The sequence below is a fragment of the Megalops cyprinoides genome, chromosome 12, assembly GCF_013368585.1.
Source record: "Megalops cyprinoides isolate fMegCyp1 chromosome 12, fMegCyp1.pri, whole genome shotgun sequence".
Classification (NCBI taxonomy): domain Eukaryota; kingdom Metazoa; phylum Chordata; class Actinopteri; order Elopiformes; family Megalopidae; genus Megalops; species Megalops cyprinoides.
Window position 1 is genome coordinate 10461119 of NC_050594.1, and position 20188 is coordinate 10481306.

The following is a 20188-nucleotide window of genomic DNA, read 5'->3' on the forward strand; positions in this document are numbered from 1 at the left end:
CTGTAACTGTGTAGCTGTGTGTATGGGAATCTATTAGAGTGGATGTGTGTGTATTTGTGGGTGTTTATGTATGTAGTTGTGCATATGTGTGTGAGCGTGACTGTGTACGTGCACGTATGAGTGTGTGTGCATGCATAAGTGTGTACTGGCATGTATACATGTGTATTTGTGATGCATGTGTGCATGTGCATTTCTGTGTGTGTGTGTGTGTGTGTGTGTGTGTGTGCATGTGTGTGTGTATGTGGCTGTACAGGCTGTCTTGACTCACACTTGGCTCCTGCTCATCACAGCTCCACACTGCAGCTGCTGCACTCTGTGGAAGACCCGGGGGCCTAAAACCGCTGAACCCACCGCCCGCTGCGTCACATGACACAGCAGCCGAGCCCCGCCCACAGGCCTGCTCCGTTTTCTGCATGGTTACAAAGGAACTGCAAAGGAGAACAGGGAATGTGGGGGTGAAAACAGCTCCCGCCCATCCTCCGATACTTCCAGCTTCAGCATCAAGGGAGTCAACCGAAAAACAAAAACACAAAATCCCCGCAGATTACAATCTCCACTCCTACTGCTGGAGACAGTCCAAACGCACAGGGCCCCGGGGCAGCGCTGGGATTAAAGCAGCCCAATTTAAATAAATCTCCCAAACTATTCAGGGCTTTCACACTTCGGAAGCTGAAACGACAGATCAATGCAGTTTTAATTTCTGAAAAATCCTCTCATGAGCGAGACTTGAGACTGAGGGTCGCAGAACATGGGCGTCTCTGCTGCGATTCCTCCCTCCTCCAAAACTCACAGCAAGCGGCGATGCTACATCCTAATTAAATGCAGCTACTCTGTAAGCCTGGATCCAGCTCTGACATCCCCCTACATACACCTTCACCGTTATGCTTGGCCTCACAAAATATCCTCAATTACTCCTCAAGTCAGCCTCCTTAATGAGTTTTATCTCCCAGGGAGAGAGGATAGGGGGGATCACTCTCACGCTGCTTACTGTAGCTAAACCTAATGTGATGTGCCCTTTTCTACTTGTGCAGGCAGTACAGTCAAAACAGAGGTGTACTGGGTTTTTAGAGCCATTGCCTATGCAATGGCCAGTAAAATCTACGTCTGTCCCTCAAAAGAGAAAGGCAACATAACACGCATGAATCGGACCAGAGAGGTGTGGCCACACCCTCAATGAGGGGTCCTTCCTAGCACTTCCTCCCGTCCTCCCTAGCACTGGCACCTTAGGAATCACAAGGAAAGAGCAGAGAGATAAAGACAGACAGAAGAGAGAGAGAGGCGGAGAGGGAAAGGGAGAGAGATGACCTATGAGGCTGACCTAATTCCACTGCTTCCAACAGAACATGGGCTACATCAGAACCTGGCTCTGCTAGAGCAATACTGCCAATTCTGGGCCCTGGCAGTAAACCTAAAAAAATTGAAAAAGGCCTCCCAAAAAAGGCCAGACTTCAGAAAAACAAACGCTAAAATTCTAGATGCATTTAAAATCTAGTACATCAGAAATTCCACAGTTTAAAGCCTGAAAATCCAAGAACTGAACCCCGATGAGACCTTCTCTACTGTTTCTACTATTTTACTAACCAAATAACTCAACAAATATTAACCTGCTCTGTTAACAAATCCCCAAACATCAGAATGACCCAACTAGAAACAAAAATCAGAAAGACCTACTTGGAATACATGAACAATGACACTAAATCATAAAGCAAGATAACAGCATTGGCTATCCAACATGCAGCGGCTTGCCACAACCTGAGGGACACTGAGTGGGCAAATTCCACTGAAAACAAGACCGCATTTCCCCAGACAAATTTAACAGATATTACAATTGTTATGATTTGTATTTTCCAACCTCTTGTTATTATTGCTAGTGTTATAATTACTGTTACCACTCATGTTAATGAATTACAACTGACATTGTGCTTTCACTGCAATTTTTAAAAGGACTTATTTTTGTTTTTGCTATACTTTGGACTGTACTGTCATGTACTACTACATGACAGTACAATAAATATACAGGATAGATAAAATAAACCTTTATCATTTTTGAGGCTGTTGTTTTGTGGGTTTTAGCAACTCTATTACAGCATGTGACATCTTCTTACCTCTACACTTACACTCTTTTCTGATGCAGTTTTTCATGGTTTGCCGTCAGGATGATTTTTGACACTGTTTCTCTTGACACATTAAATAATATTGCCATTGCTGTCACTGACTCACCTGTAATTTGGGAACCAACTATTTGGCCTCATTCCTCATCTGTTAGATCTCTCATGTTATTTTAGAAATTGACATGTTAAAGTGCTGAATGTATGTGACACAGATCATGAGAGTGAATATATGCAAATAAATGTGTATGTCTCTTACATTGAATATATCACTACATATATCCATTTTTACTCTGGATAGCTGCACTTACATTTTGCCTCATCCCGCTTTGGCAACACAGCTTTTGTTTGTGTTGCCAATAAAGAATCATTGATTGAGTTGAACTGAATTGAATTGAATTGAGAGATAGAGAGGTCTGTGCTTCACCTAAAGCCTCCTCTGCCCAGCTGCTAGGCCCTCTAACTGTGTGGAGCTATTTCCCCCTAGTATCGATCTCCTCCAGGGGAATTCAGCAAACAGGAGATGAAATAAGGCCGGAGTATAAGATGTCCCCTTCAGCACTGAGAGAAACACACGTCAGGGACAGACGATTTTGCTCGCAGGCCCATCCAAGGGAGCTCTGTCTCCCAGACCCTTTGACATAATGCTGAATGACAGGCATGGTTCATGCATTTTAGACTGAGCTAGCTACCCCATTCAGCTTCAACCCCCCCCACCTCCTGTAATTCGCCAGGATCAAAGACTGCTTCGATGCCACACAGTTTGGACGCTGTATCACACTGACTGCTTGCTTGCTTGCTTGGCAGCCTCCCTTATCCACTGTTACAAAGCTTTAAATATTACATAGTTTTAAACATGGTACAGTTGTGTGTAAACGCAAAGCCCTGCCAGAGTAGTAAACATACATCGTTATAGCTCTGAGCCCAGCTCCTCAACCATTCCATGTGCCATTGCATGTGTCATGCACATTTCTCTTCCAGCCACAGAAAGAGTGTGATGTCTTGATAAAATCTTAACGGCACATGTATCAAAAACAGCAGATGTTGGGTCGTAGCCTCCAGTGTAACCTTGGTGTGTAGTATACTGCCATAAGGTAACGCCCCGGTTTGGAAGGTGCTATGGATTATGGATCTCTATGGAGTGCAACTGACAAAGGGCACTGCTGGGTGTCAGAAATTCTAGAGGGTGATATAGGGTGTTGACAGGTGAAGAGATGTAACGGGGTGTTACAAGATACGGCTGGGACAGGGCATTACAGAGCAAAGAGATGCATGCAGCGTTCATCAAGACATCACTTTATCAAATTCAAGAACTTTCAAGCACTTTTTCAAGCACTAATTTTTATTTTCAAGGACCTCAAATAAAATTTGTAATTCATTCATTTCACTGGTATGCATGTATGTGGTCAATCACGCCGTTCAACTGTAACTACAATTGTTATTAACAAAGCCTTCAAAATTCACACACTGAAAGGATTTTCTATGTGTTGGAAATGTAGGGCACAGACATCACAAAACAAATCGTGTATGCGCAGCATTACAGTACAGCGTGAATTGTCAGTAACCGCCGGCACAATTGGTCAGCTTCACTCCCAACATAAGATGAGAAAGAATTGAAATCACACAGAATGCGATGACAGATTCATTCAAATAGAGTGATCATTCTTCATTTAAAGGGCTTGCTTCAGATACCGGCTGATTTTCCATATATTCCAGTACTTACCCTGGGTATACTTGAGACAGGGTGTGATAACCTATGCGTGTGACAGGGAGTTATCTGGTGTTACAGAGCTCAGTGAGGTATGTGTGGGACAGGGTGTTACAGGGTGTGATAAAATACAGGTGTGTGTGACAGGGCACCACAGGGTGGTACAGAACGAAGTGAAGCGTGTGTGGGAGAAGGTGATACAGGGTGTGATAAGGTTTGAACGTGTGTGACAGGGTGCCACCGGATGTCACAGGGTGTGGTGCAGTCTGACTTTGACTTACAGGAAGGCTGGAGGGTCTCTCCTCCTGGGCCAGGCCCATCTCCTCCTGGTTCTGCTTCCCGGGGGCCAGGGAGGGCTGTCCTCGTACCCCGTAGCTCTCTTGCTGAATCTCCTGCGGAGAGAGGAGGCTGGGGGGTCAGACACGATCCACCTCTCAGCCAATCAGCCCATTAAACTCTGCGGCTCCAACAGAAAATTATGGAAACACAAGGTAATTCTTATTCTGTAACCCCTTCATTCCGAATTTCATTTTTTTTTTGGGCTTCAAGCTGAGGGGCCAAGGAAAGTAAATAAGAAGCAACAATCCTGAGAGGATGTTGGGGTGTTTAAGTGGCAGGGGGAGGCACAAGGAGAGGAAGGAGAGGACCCCACATAAAGGCTTTTAAACTCCCATTAGTCCCCGCTCAGACAGAGAGCGTCTCCGACAGCAGAATGACAGAAAATACATTGCCCTTAATTAAATTGACAGGAACAGCTTTTTCCCTCACAGACCTCAGCTTTCACACACTACGTGGAAAGGAGGGTTTAAAAGCTTATTTATATTCAATTCTAAATTGTTCTAAGTGCGAGTAGGGCACTTCCCTGCACAAACGCTGTTGAGCTTAAGCTCAATTTGTGCGCAAGATCTCCGAAGCTTTAGACACTGGAAAAAGGCATGGAAAAAAGCTATGACCTCACATGCTACCAAGTTTATAGAAATGTATTACTGAGACAATCCCAACGGTTAGAATCTTTGTATCTCAGAAACATGACTGTTAAAGAAAAGAATTCTTAGAAATAAGAACCGTCTTCTATTAAAAAAACTTCCATTAACATTTATAAACATGCTTCCAGGCTTCCTGATTTCCCACTTGAGTACAGGATCCCACAATTATTTTGTAAATAATACAAAATATTCACATTTTGTGGGGTTTTTGTCCCAAGAATAGTGCTGTTGCTCTGCCACACTGGTACAGAGGTCAAAGGGCAGCAAAGGCCCTCCTGACTGCTCTGATAACCAGCACACCACACACACTACCAGGGATACAGACACATGTAGCTCCCCTGTACCAACACAGCTACACTCACTGATCATATTCCTGATGTTACAATGATGGTCCAGCTTCTCACCCACACGGCAGTATTCACAGGAAAGGATGCTCAACTGATGGGACTCTTACCAGCACCTATCCCTCTCTCCCCCAAACACATACACACACACACACACAGCTTGCCGTTGGGACTTAGCAGATGATGTAACAAAAACCAGCAGTGTTTACTTTACCAAGCACACCACTGGTGATAAATGACAGTGGCATTATCACTTTAAAATCTCTAATCCCCAGGACCCAATTATATTCATTTTCATTCCCGAACTGAAGCCCCCCCCCCCCACCCCACAGCCCATCATTTCCTATTCAGTGGTCACCTTTAATAAAAGATGAAAATATCAATGTAAATCAAGTAAAGCAAACACTACTCATCTGTTGAAAAATCTTTTAAGGTTTATATCCCTCCCTCTCTCTCTCCTCTTGAAGTGTTCTCTTTTCAAAGGCCAAACAGTTTTCCCAAAACAGCAGCAGCATTCAAGGTCATGATGCTTAAGAGAGGGACACCTGGGAAATCTTTTTCTTTTTTAAAGTTCACTGTAGGTGCCATACTGACAGATATGGAAATGAAAAGGGGCACCACCGGTCATGAAAAAAATGATAATTTACAATCTGTTACACAAAGGAGCAATACTAAAGTACTTTTCTTTTGCTAAATGATTTAAATTATAGGCAACACAGCAGCGATAATTTATTGCTCCCCAGCAATGCTGCACGTCTTACAGAGCTTCGGTTGCCTTAGTATTTTTATTCAACAATCCCTGGAGATTACTATTATTGTTATATAATTTATCCTCCTGAGTCGCTGAATATGACTTAAATTCTTACTGAAGCACACACCTTACGTTTGGTTTTTAGGACAGCGTTAAACACGGTACCTTTTTCAGGGCAAACGGTTATCGTCAACGCACTTCATACTGGCAAAAAGCGCCGTCGCTAACTCAGTGTGTAACTATCAGGCCTACATCTTCGGGTGGGATTCATTCGGCATAAAAGTGCGTGACACTTCCTGCAGTAAACAAAAATTCAAAAATGAATACAATGGGAAAACGCAGGATTTAGGCCGAATCGGTGACGTTTTCATCAGGCTGAACTCAAACCGTTTTACGGAATAACAGTCCGCACGATTCGCACACGACGGACCGAACCGAAAACGCAGGAAACTCCTCGCGCCGGAGTCCAGCATTCACACCGCCGGCTCCGACCAGAAGTTGCCCCTCAGTGCGGATCTGGGGTCACTTTTGCGGTTTAGCTAACGTCCACATGTACGGGCAGCTTTTGCCTTGAGCTCACCGGCGCTCGTATTTACGGACTGCCGCGAAAAATTGGGTCATTTCAGGGTCGCCGTTTACATTCATATGCCGACGTCACTTCCCACGTTTGCTCCCACAAGGAGCCGCAGTTGCTTGTTGTAATTGCGGCGACTCTCGTCCGTAACGCGGAAGCTGTAAGGAAAAACTCAGTTAGCTATGCCTTAACCCAAAATGTGTTAACTGAAAAATGTCAAATTCAGAGCTCTTACAGAGCTTCATTTGAAGCTTTAATATCACACATCCTGTACGATCTTATCCTGACACTACACTACACTAACACGTTTATTCCTCGTATTTGAAATTCTTCCCACTGGTGTAATGGAATGTGAATGGGGAAATATAAAGTGCACGAGGGACAGATAGAAATTTGAAAATTGTCATGTAGTTATAGTCCTCACGTGTAGGTCCACGTTACTTGAGAGTAAAGAGAGCACACCGGATGCCATTTGTTTGGTATGGCGTTAACATCTATGAAGAAATGTGGGCAAATCTGTTGCTTGCTGTAGCCTACGCTGACGGCATACTGATAGACCGACTTTTGCAAATGTACATGCACGTATTTGGGGAAAATACGAGTGTTGTGAGTGCGTTTGCATGCTGCAAACGTTTTTGTTACAGATCATATAACCTCCGTTGAACGCCTCCTCCCCCCTTCACCGTCCTGTCCCACCGCGATATGTCCGAGCCGCCTCTCACCCCACCCCTGCGCGAGCCGAGCCGTTCGCCACGACCCAACCAGTTAATCATTCTTACACCTTCAGATGCAGCGCTCCACCGAATGTGCAGCTAATGCCATACATATTCATTAAAAATTAAGCTTAATTGTGTGTCTTCAAAAGCCCTCCGGTCGTCACGTCCCCTTTCACCCGCCAACCAAAAAAACCGTACTTCGGATTCAACCGGGCAGCGCTTCTGCATGCGGGGGTGGGGGGCACGGGAACCAGAAACACAAGCGAGGGAGGCAGGCGTCTGAGCTACAAAACTGCCGCGCATCCAAGCAGTGACGCCTCGCCAAGGCGTGCTGATCGCTCCTCTTATCTCCAGTTCTGAGAAGCTGATCTAACCAGATATTTTTAGCTTTTTAAAAAACGATATGAAAACCCAGCATTTAAAAACACAACACATGCCTCGGTGAAAGCACCACGCGAGTCTGAGAGATGACAGATAACAAGGACAGCAGAGGGAGATGCAGACCATACATATTCATGCCAACCTTGCGTCATTAGCAGAGACAACAATGGCTCTTCAAATCGTGGGCTCATAATTGAAGCAATCAGCAAGTTGCACAATATTAAAGGACACGGAGCACTGTTGCCAGGGAAAATTGGCAGCTCCCATTAATTTGTTAATATTGCAAACAAACAGGATTAGACAGAAACTGGCAACTGTAATCAGGCATACCTGCTCTACAATGCATAACTGCTAATCCAGAGTTCACATAAAGGACCTTCAGATGACTGACACACAAGCCTACATATAATGATTCTTTATCCCTTTTTCTAAATCTGACACATGCTGCACATTAGGCAATAACACATTTTGCGGTGTCTATTACAACAGAACAGAAGAAGACACTTAAGACAAACTGAAGACAGACATCACTAAATCAATCCCTGTTTACAAACAAGATGAATTCCACTGGCCAAGGGGCACGGAATACTGAAAATATTAGCTATACTGTAAATATGCCCACACCTGTTCCAGCAGAACAGCATCCTTATCGGACTCTTTGCAGAGCATATTCATGATGTCACAATGTCAGGCCAGCGTCTCACCCAGATGTCGTTGTTCACAGGAAAGGAGATTCAACAGACAGGACTCTTTACCAACACCACTCTTTCTCACAAATACACACATGTACAGACACAAGCACACATCACACACACACACTCACAAATACACGTATGGAAACACAAACATACTCACACTTAAAGACAAAAAACAAACGCAGCAAGACCTTTTTTGAATTACCACCGGCAAAACAGCAAAAAGAGCAAAAACCTTGAAATTATAGTTAGGAAACAGAATCCCACAACTCCTAATGAACATTTGTCTTTTTTTAAGATAATCATGTGGCTCCGGTGCTTAATTTGCAGCCAATCAGAGGAGAGCTCTCTTTCACAGCATGGACAGCGCGCTCTTTCACAGCACGGACAGTAATCTCCAGCCTGCTGCAGATATCAGGAGACATTTAGAGGGCTCCGATAAACTGTGCCACTAAAAAGGTTATGACAATTAAAAGCAGCTCCCGCAAATTACAGAGTGGAGACCTTTCACACGCGTGGCACTTCCTTATCGCCATGCGGCCAAGCTCTTTCCCTGACAAGCGCCCCCCCGCCCCCCCACCCCATTACCACCCTCCCTCCCCCCCATCCCATCCGGGGGCTGCTTTTATGATCCAGTTAATTAAAGGAGTTCTCAGCTAATATTCAAATGCTGACCAATTAATGACATTGAACTTTGAGTGGCCCTGCCTTTCCTGCCTCCGTCACATGGTTCTCCAGTGCTCACCCACTGTCGCTCCCATGATTAAAACTGCAGCGGTGGGAAGGGTGGGGGGGGGGGGGGGGGGGCACGGTGGCCGGGCAGCCAGCGAGTGCGACAGCGTTTTAATTAACCTTGTGTAATTTGAATACTAGGGGGGACAGGCTGTCGAGGACGGTCTTCTCGACAGACACTGGTGATTCTGCAGGAGCTCCTGGCCTGTGAAAAAGCCATTTTGCAGCAAACCCACGGCTGCACTGCACCCTTCGCTCTGCCAGAGAGTCCACTGCATCCTCAAAGATCCCTCACTCTTCCAAAGGACGTACCACATCTGCAAAAATCCTTCACTTTTCCAGAGAAACCAGCACATCCTCAAATATCCTCCACCCTTCCAGAGAACCCAACGCAGCTGCAAAGATCCTCCACTCTTCCAGAGAACGCACCACAGAGGCATGCGTTTCATCCAAGTAAGCTCACCATGTGAGGCATAAGGAAAGAACACTTTTGAAGCTGATAAGATGCCATTTAATTAGTATAATTATGTGCCATTTAAAGCATGGATAACAGATTGGATGAAGAGTTTAATTTAAGAAGACGGGCCACTCTTTGCCTGTATAACAGCCTAAATCCATCTTGGAATGCCGTTTGTGGAGAAGCTGACTGAGGCTTCTCACAAAAACCAAACAGAAACAGTAAACTTACAAAAACAATTTACATAGGAACCAGCCTGGCCACATAGTCAGCTGCTGAAAAAGAGACCTCTGCTCTTCAGTTGTTTTACAGAACCTTCAATTAGGCAGGTGAGGCTAGTTAACCAATAAATGGCTGACAGTTAATTACAATGAAAAAATTACAAGTTAAAAAATAATTGAGATGAAGTTGATTAAAATAGCTCAGTTATTTGTAGATATGTGTTAGTGATTCTGACATATTTTATGCGATCGAAGGATCCTTTGACAATTAAAAATCCAATTAACAATTAAATCAAACGGTTCTGTGGGGGCATAGCTGAAGGTATAATTGAAGTGTTAGAAGTGTTACAAACAGTTCAAAACTTGTGTAAGTTGGATATTGAACAAATCTTCAAGAGGGGAAGCCTCCAGTTCTTTGAGAGATGAAGTGGAAATCTACTGCACACTCTGCATTCCAGAGCTACCCATAAAGGTTCAATAATCTTTAGACATGGTGAGTGGGGAGGCCATGGACATGTTTGAGTCAAGGAAACCACTCTTGAATCCATTTAGCAGCGTGTATGGGGGGGGGGGGGGCTGTTATCGTCTTAGCATGTGGGAACATCTTCAGGAAACGTTTGCACTATCGGGCGTACCTGGTCATTGAAATGGCTTTGTATTCCTGCCGAGATTCTACCATGCAGAGTAATAATCAGAGCCAATGACTCCTATCCAGATATAGGAGAAAAGAGTAAAAGATGAATCATTAGACCATATATTACTTTCTTCCTCTGCTAAGTAGTCCACATCTTGTTGAGCATTGGCCTTGGTTACTAGCAATTTCCAAATGGCAGTCCAACCACAAATATCAGCTTCGTGAAGCTTACAACATACAATTTTTGTTGAGACTGGAGCACAGAGGTATAGATTCAGTTCTGTGGTCTTTTTTCATGCTGTTGTTTTGTGGGTTTTATTAACTATATCCTGTTATGTGTTTGTCTATCCCTTTCAGTGAGCTTCGACTTGCGGCCACTGTTCTTCTTTCCTGATGCAGTTTTTCCTTGTTCCCTGCATGCTATCATGATCTGACACTGTTCCCCTTGACACATTAACTAATTTTGTTGTTTCTATAACTGATGCACCTATAATCCAGAAACCAACTGTTTGACCTCCTTCAAAATGTGTTAAATCTCTCGCTTTAGAAACGCACATGTTAAAGTGTTGACTTAAAATGTCTTTTATAGCAGAAACATATGATAATTACAAACTAATTGGTAATTAATATTGACATTAATATGAAATGTGTAGAATTCTTTTTTAATTGCGATTCAGTTACTTCAGAATAAGAGTCCTTTCTCATTTGGAGTTTCCATTAGTTTGTCTATACATACACACACACCCACATGCATACAGAAAAATAACCAATGCTTTGTGCTAGAATCAATAACTAACATATTCATGTTGAAATAAGTTTTTTTTTAGACAGACAGCATTGCAGAGAGAATTCTGGGATGCCAGAGCACAAGGCTTAGAGGAGCTTGTGTAAACAATGCTAGCTTGCATGTGGCTAAACTGGCAAGAGCTGCTTTCTGTGTTCTTCAACGGTTCTCACAGGAATGGAGTTAGTCTCTGGCCTCAAGCCTGGCAAGCCTGTGACCCAGGTGCCCAATTCAAGAGGCAAAAATCACCACCTGCTTAAGTGGGTGCTGAACCTGTGCCCCTCCAGATAATGACAGATATGACCCAGACACTGTTTAAAATGTCTTAAGCGCATTGACTAGGCAGCATTCTATGAATATAACATGAGGACCCTGTGTGGGAATCACAGCCTTTGTCAGCCAGGGGAAGTTAGGCCTCTTCTGGAGGGTGCTGAATGTGAGGTAAGTACAGGAGCTGCCCTTTTCAGTCCAGCATGGATCCCAAACTAATAATCATCTGCCGCATATTTTTTGCATCATCAATCCATACCAGAGTGCAGTTACACAAGTGAGTATGGGCCAGACCCTGTCCTAGAAGGACAGAAATCTGAAAGCAGTGACACAAACCACCTGGGTGATCACAAAGTGGAGGCCTAGACGGCTGGATATGGCTAGGGCTGCACTGAAGACATCACTGATGATAATCTAACATGGCACTTTCTTTTTAACCCAGCAAAAATCAACTGTCGGTGTAGACGTTCTATGAATTCTGGATGTTGTATTGGAAAACCTTCATTCCTTTCCAAAGATAGCTGTTCCTCTGAAGAAGGTTCAAGTGCAAGAACCTTGGACAACATCAAGCCCTGTTTCTCCATTGCATCCTTGTGGGAAAAACGCTGCATCAGGTTCTTACAGAAACCCTGCGTCTCAGACATGACGGAGGAGGAGACAGGAGCGGGGGAGTCCTTCCAGGAAGTTGAGAACAGGAAAGCCACATCGGCCAGCCCAGCCTGCTCCACCTCCTCTCCATTCTGCACCATCATTCACAGATTCAGCACGAAAAAAAAAACCAGCCGTGTATCAGCAGTTCTGCTTTTTATTTCACTCACCAACACAGACAGGCAGCTGAATAAAAAATTGCTTAAAAAAAGACTTCATAAAAAACAGGGCTGGATTTGATTAATGCAACAGGTCCTTGTGGGGGTGGGGGGGGGGGGTGACCCCTGTGGGTCGAACATTGAGAAATCAGACAGAGAAAACATGATGCTTGTGTAATCACGCGGACTCAGCCAATCTAACCACATTTTACATTTTAGAAATTCTTCTCCTGCTTTCACTCTTCTCGGAACTCAAACTCCCAGAAACCTTTGAACCCGAGGGCCCTCGTCCCACCGCCCCCAGCCTGGCCTTGTGAGAGCGTGACGCAAGACCCCCTGGCGTCACTCTATCCCTGCTTCTCCATTCTCTCCCCCGTTTTTCTCACTCCTCCTCTCCTTCTCCATTCTCCAATCTTTCTCTCTCTCTCTCTCTCTCTCTCTCTTTCTCCCTCTCTCCCCCTGCATTCTCTTTCTGTCTTTCTCCCTCCTCCATTCCCTCTCTCTTCCTCCTTCTTCATTCTCTCCCTCTCCACTGTGTCAGTCAGGTTGCCAGTAATGGTCAGTCACAATGAGCTGACTCCTTCTTTGAAGAGGAAGGAAAACACACACAGTACATTTAATCCACATTGAAATTAACCACATGCTTTATTTTTTTTTTCAAATTTAACTCTTATTATGTTTGTTGTTCTTGTCCTTCCCCCACTTTTTACCACCCCAGGTTCCTCAAGGCCTTGTAAATCAGCATAAGTGGTTGTAAAAAAATTAAGAAATAAAAAATAACACTGGTCCTGTTTTGGGGAAGAGGCTGGCATTGTGACACAGGTTTAAAGAACAAATGAGAAAATGCGTGCATCTCAGTCACCCTGCCCCAAACAGGCCTCATCATGACAGCCATGTATAGAAATGCAGCAGTAGAGGTTGCAGGTTTGATCCCCCACGGGGGCCCAACGGAGCAATACAGTGAACTTGAACTGATTAGAAAAACATACATACAAGATATAAATAAAATAATGTTTGGAGAGCAGAGCGGAGGACTGTGGGAGTCTGTCTTACCTGCTGGTTTGGGGCACGGGGCTGCATGTAGGGGGGTTGTGTCGGGGTCATGGACTGTTGGGGCTGGCTGAAGTACGGAGGCTGGCCCTGCTGGCAGTACCCGCCCACACCCTGCTGGCCATACTGAGGCGCCAACTGCTGGAACAGCCAATCAGAGCAGAGACAAGTCAGTTCAGTACCCACCCACACCCTGTGCTGCCAGAACAGCCAATCAGAGCAGAGACATCAGGTCAGGACACGCCCAAATACTAGTTCTCTCTCTCTCAAATTGAAATTCAAATATACTTTATTGGCATGACAACAAACTTTAATACTGCCAAAGCAATAGATTTACAATGAATACAAATGTCAACAATAACACTGTTATAAACAATAATAAGAAAAAAGAACAAGAAACAATCCCTCGGTTTCTATCCACACACAGATCCTGTTTGCTGCAGAATGTGTATTGCTTTGGACTGTAGTCTTCTCCCTGTACAAATTTATGCCAGTCTGGGAGAACACTAAATGGGGGTATTATGTTCATGTAGTATGTATGTACCAAGCCTGCATGTCTCCTGCATTTCATCAAATACTGGGCAGACAGCAGGAAGTACAGCTCGGTCTGTGTCACCTGCAGTTCACAATAACTGCACAGCTGTTCCTCTCTGGGAACCCAGGGTTTTTTAAACCTGCTCTTTTTTATAGCTTGGCTGTCGTCACTGAGTTTATACCACCGAGTTTCTTAATTTTACGTATTCGGCTGATTTAATGTTTCTTTTACAGCTTGACAACCGCACAGTTTGCTTTATGATTTTAAGCGATTTATAGTATCTATCTTTGAAAGTATGGTTAATTTTTGTTACAGTTGTGTTTTAAATTGTTTTTTTTTTTACTGATTTGGATGTGAGGCCCACTGCTCTCTGCGTTTTTTTTCCCCCCACAGTAAGTAGCAGACTCATTTGGCCTTGAGGGTCCTTGTCTGGGGAGATCTGTTTGCTCAAGGGGCTCTTATACTTAGGTGCTCTGGTTGCCCTGGTTTAGGTGGTGCCATAAAGTGTAGAAAGAACTGAACTGAATTGGTCTTTCATCCGTTTCCGAAATTTGTGTATTTTAATGGACTCCGTAATAGGACTGCAATTTAAAACAGAACTATACTTATCAGTATTTGCTGTTTTGCCAAATAGAGCCAGAAAAGGCACAGAGAGCCGACAATGTGCTCTGTTTTAGAGCGGTTTTAGCCAGGCTGAAGTGCCCTGATGAATCAACGGTAGCTGTAGCTTGTACAGTGTTCTAGAAATGTGCTGCAAGTAATATCTCTCTCAACCCAATTCAATTCAATGGTGCTTTATTGGCAGGACAAACAAAATGCAGTGCTGCCAATGAAATAATACAAACAATATTAAATCTAAGCACAAATATGTAAAACACATGCACATACACGTAAGGAACATACACACATATATATTTTACGTGCATATATACATACATACACAGGTAAACATATGCCAAAAAGATAAACCGATTAAACAATAACTAAACGTACCAGCAAATTTCATGGACCTATTCAAAAACAGTCATAAAGTCATGATTTCTACAGCACAGGGCTTTCTGGCAGTCTCTTTCCCCTCTCTCTCTCTCTCTGTGTCTCTCTCTCTCTGTCTCTCAATCTCTCTCATACAGGAACACTTACAGTCATTAATTAAAACAGACATGACTGTGTTTCTCTGCACTTAAAAACCTCTCTTCTCTGTGAATGATTAGTATGCCTGCACTGTCATCTCAGGAACAGGAAGCAGTAAGGAGACCCAGGTCCAGCCAGGTTACCTCTGTGTCACAGCCTACACTACCACATTTGTAGTTAGTGTAGTTAGTGGCTGGTACCAACGTCAGGACCATCTAACGCAGGATTCCAGAGCAGGGCTGACGGGAAACATGGAGTAAGTTTCCACGCTGGCTCACTTCCGTCACCAATGCCACCATCCCATCACCATCATCCTCCAAAAACTGCAGCAGCCAGGGTGGTTGCCGGTTTGATTCCCTGCTGGAACGCTGCCGCTGTACCCTTGAACAGGGTACTGAACCGATTCAGAAAATACCCAGCTGGGTATTCTAAGCTATGCTAGTCACCCTAGATAAACATGACCGCCAGGGAGATGACTTGTAAAACTGCCTGTGTGAAACTTCATAAGACAATCACACATGGGAATGTTCTCTACGTTTGTACGTCTCCGTGTCAAAATTCAATTCAAACAGACTCAAGTGGCAAGAAAAAAATGCTTTGAAAACACAATCCTGTACAACACAAATTGACACTCACAACACTTAAAAGCAAAGACCACTGGGGCTTAATTGTACACCCCGTCTTTGCATCAATTAAAAAGGAACGCATGCATGTATGTTTTCATTTAGACTTCAGACAAACAGTCACACACAGGAACATCTGTAAGACTCTCTGTATCCGTCCCTGGCTTGCTCCTTCATTAAGCCCTTCCAAACAAGCTCCCACACGGCAATGCCGAGGCAACATTCGGGCAATGCTTGGTCACAGGGTGAAGTCCCTTCCCAGAAGCCCCCAGGGTCTTCTGCTCTGCGGACACACCAAAACCCCATCCACAACCTTAACCAAAGGCACGCAAATACAGGCCGCCTTCCAGAAAAGACTGGACGAGCTTTTACAGCTGAGCTTTTTTGCAATGCCTCTGGGGTAACCGGGCCTGGTCACGGGCTGCAAATAACCCAGTGGTTTCCTTCAGATGTCTGACAGGAGACCATGAAAAGGAGGGAGCTGAAGAGGATGTTCGGGGAAGTAAAGCCACTTTTAGTCCTCGCCCTGATCCAGTCATTTTTACTACATGCTACACCAGGCGAAGCGTTCCTTCCAGTTATGAATTTCTACAGTCAGACTTCTTTATCTGTGGGCCAGGGCACTGGTGTTGCAATTGGGGCCTGCTGTGAGGCACTTATGTGACTTTGCATTCAGTGAGGGAAGCGTGGAGAGGAAAACTAAACAACGTACCACAGACAGTGCTTTTCTCCCTCCCCAGACCAACATGTCCAGCTTCTTGTTAAATGCTGCTCAGCAGACAGCCACGGTGCCTGGGAGGACCTCCCTGAATTAGACCATCGTGGCTGACATGACATCACTGTTCTATTCCCTCACACAGAATCCCTTTGCCAACCTAGACTCGAGACATCGGCACAAATCAAACTCTCTTAATGAATGACGTTTACCTTCCCGTTTGGGTATGCACTTACCCCGTGCTCATGGCATCAAAGGTCTCCGCTCTGCAATCTCATCACAGCCTCCAGGGCGGTGCTCTCTGAGCACACGGCTGCTAATTGCCCAAAAACACCTTGCACTGATCTGACAGGCAATGCCTGCTGAGCCACCAAAAACTGGCTTTAAAAGTCTAAAGCGCCCGGCCTCTGTGCATCTCCACAGCTTAGTTACACACCGGCGTTCAGAAACAGACTCAATTTATCCCAAACAGCATATCAAACAGGACTCCTGAGCAGAGGTGGAAAACCCCGGCTTCAGAAAGTAAAAGTCCTACCATGTATTTGTGCTAGCCATTCACTAAACAAGGTGATTTTACTAATTAGCTCCTCTACCTGGCTGTGCTAATGTGCTAATTAAATTCGGCTGGTTTAGTGCATGGGTGGAATAAATACATGGTAGGACTTTTACTTTCTGAAGCCGGGGTTTTCCACCTCTGCTCCTGAGTCAACAAAATCTCTTCAAGCCAAGAGATTGCACGGACGCTGATGTCTGTGAATCGGCGACAGTCAGAGCAGGTTTCGCTCAGGGACAAAAAGCCGTGAAACCTCAAGCGTGACAACCTCAGCCTCCTCTCTCAATCACTGAACGGAACGAGGGCCCGCGCACGAAAAAACCAAACAAGCAGCGACATGCAAGAATCCCTTCACAGAACCGCGCTAATCACCAGCCCGGAGCTCTCTATGCTCCCTCGGAGCAAAAGAATGCTCAAATAACCATGACAGTCCTCCCAACTCCAAGCCGCTGCACCCATTTCCGAACAAACTGTGATAATCAGCGCACAAACATTACAACACTGCATCCAATCATTAGTGTGTAAACACTGAAGCACTGCATGCAAACATTAGTGTGTAAGCATTATGAAACTGAATGTCAGTATTAGCATGTAAACATAACAATGCTGCACGCAAACATTAGTGTGTAAATATTATGAAACTGTATGTCAATATTAGCATGTAAACATGACAATGCTGCACGCAAACATTAGTGTGTAAATATTAGGGCACTGAATGTAAACATTAGTGTGTCAACATGACAACACAGAATGTGAATGTTAGTGTGCAAACACTATAAAACTGAAGCCAGCTGTTAGCGTGTAAACATTACAAAGTAGAATGCAAACATTTGAACACTGTATGTGAACATTGGTGTGCAAACATTTAGTCAGTGTATAAACATTACAGCACTGTGTGTCAACATTAATGTGCAAACATTTAGTCAGAGTGTGTGTATATGACAAAACACCTCCATCACAGACATTCCCCAGCTCCCACTGGCTTGAGCTCCTGGAGGTCAGGGGTCAATGCCCTATCCGTGTTCAGGGAATTTAGGTCCAGATTCAATCTAATCATAAGGTAGTCTTTGCATCTGATTAATGAAACTTGGCATGAGTTGCCTTTCTTTCTGAGTTGCTTTTTGTCATTTCATGGCCTGCTAAAATCAAAATCATAATGCTACTAGTGCCCTAGTGAAGAGATCACCATGATTAGATCAGAACTCCTGTATCACAGTAACATAGCTGGACAGTCTACTGAAGCAATCCAGGTAAGTACCTGAATGAATGAATAAATGAATGAACTGGTAAGTGTGATCCCTGTTATGGATCTGGCAAGCTTATTCTCTCATGTGGGTTTCATGGATGTACTGATAAAACAGCAGCCCGCTTCAATAGGCCCGATCTCTGTCACAACCAGCACCAAGAACACGTTACCACTCCCGCTCAAACGTTCAGAAATGCACTGACCAGAGACTGATGAGGTAAAACCCTCAAAATGCATGCAAACCATCCTACACTTTGGCGCGCTCCTCTGGTTGCCTAAATGTTTTGAAGATGGGAAACTCTCTGATAAAAATGGGCACAAGCACTCCAGGGATACAGAGCGTGAAAAAGAATGAATGAAAGCAGGGCAACTCGCTGGACGCACCGGAGGAAATGCCAGCGAGCCACCGAAATATGCGCGTCCCTCAGGGGCATGAAGCCAGACGCTGCGCAGCCAGCGCTGACAGCAAGGGGAAAAACACTTGCAGAGTCTGGGAAGAAAGCGCTCCTAATCGGGAGGATCTGGTGCGGGCCCACAAACCAGCCGTTTGGCGTGTTCAGTCAGACTGTGTGTGTGTGTGTGTGTGTGTGTGTATGTGAGTTTGGGGGGAGGGTGAGTTTTTAATGCGCCCGTGCCAATGAGCAGAGACAGAGTTTTTGTAATTTTATCGGCGTGCGCCACGGCTGGCTGCCCGTCAGGGTTCCAATTTGAATGACATATGGGCTCAGCCAACCAGAGCGATGTTAGAACATTAAATACCGCAAACAGACATGACGGGCATAGAGAGGGCCGCATTAGCGCGGCGCTCCGCACCCTGCGCTCCGCACGCTGCCCTCCGGTCACGTTTTGGAAGGGGGGGTGGTGTGTGATGAGACAGGACAGCGGGCTGAATGCTGGCCCACAGACACCGCCACAACACGCCAGATGAGATCGTGACAGGACCGGGGGAGGGGGGGGGCACACATCCCCGGCAAAGCCTGGCCGTTCTTCACAGGTGCTTTCTAATTTAAGCCTAACCCAGGCGACGCTCAAACCAAACCCCCCCCCTCTCAGGGCCCAGAGACCATTAACAGTCTCCCCTCGTGATTACTCGCGCGCGGCTGAGGTGACTCCGCTGCCCTGGCGGCGTGGAAAGAGCCCTCACCTTGCCGGCTGTGATCCTTCCTCTCCCCGTCACAAAAGGAGACACTTGACGCTCAAAGAGCACGCCGTCCTTGGAGAGCTGGTCCACACAAAGGAACGTGCCTGGGACCAGCGAGCACATGGCTGCAGGCGCGAGCACCATGCCAAACGATATGGCGCTGGCAACAAAAGGCCGCTGAGCGAGCCGTTACTACAGCATTCTCAGCCTCTACTACAACATTCTCAGCCCTACTACAGCATTCTCAGCCTCTACTACAGCATTCTCAGCCTCTACTACAGCATTCTCAGCCCGACTACAGCATTCTCAGCCTCTACTACAGCATTCTCAGCCCTACTACAGCATTCTCAGCCTCTACTACAGCATTCTCAGCCCGACTACAGCATTCTCAGCCTCTACTACAGCATTCTCAGCCCTACTACAGCATTCTCAGCCTCTACTACAGCATTCTCAGCCCGACTACAGCATTCTCAGCCTCTACTACAGCATTCTCAGCCTCTACTACAGCATTCTCAGCCCTACTACAGCATTCTCAGCCTCTACTACAGCATTCTCAGCCTCTACTACAGCATTTTCAACCGCTATTACAGCATTCTCAGCCTCTACTACAGCATTCTCAGCCCTACTACATCATTCTCAGCCCTACTACATCATTCTCAGCCCTACTACAGCATTCTCAGCCTCTACTACAGCATTCTCAGCCCTACTACATCATTCTCAGCCCCTGCTACATTATTCTCAGCCCTACTACATCATTCTCAGCCTCTACTACAGCATTCTCAGCCTCTACTACAGCATTCTCAGCCCTACTACATCATTCTCAGCCCTACTACATCATTCTCAGCCCTACTACAGCATTCTCAGCCTCTACTACAGCATTCTCAGCCCTACTACATCATTCTCAGCCCCTGCTACAGGATTCTGAGACAGCTGTGATATTGTAAAAGAAAAGCACTGCAGAGGATGAGAACAGTAGATCACTCACTAATCCACATGCTTTCTGAAGTTGAAGCTGAAGTTGACATTG

General features: G+C 45.2%; 1 protein-coding gene across 4 annotated transcripts in view; it reads right to left on the minus strand.

The window, feature by feature from the left end:
* Positions 1–20188, minus strand: part of LOC118787326 (AT-rich interactive domain-containing protein 1B-like) — a 148765-nt gene that overhangs the window by 98677 nt on the left and 29900 nt on the right. For 2 of the 4 annotated variants that reach the window (XM_036542848.1, XM_036542846.1), the window contains exons 3-4: positions 13221–13355; positions 4098–4208 (exon numbers count right to left, since the gene is read on the minus strand). In XM_036542848.1, the coding sequence (XP_036398741.1) occupies positions 4098–4208; positions 13221–13355 (246 nt within the window). Of the gene's footprint in view, positions 1–4097; positions 4209–13220; positions 13359–20188 lie in introns of all 4 variants that reach the window. The other 2 variants (XM_036542847.1, XM_036542845.1) reach the window with 1 other exon arrangement.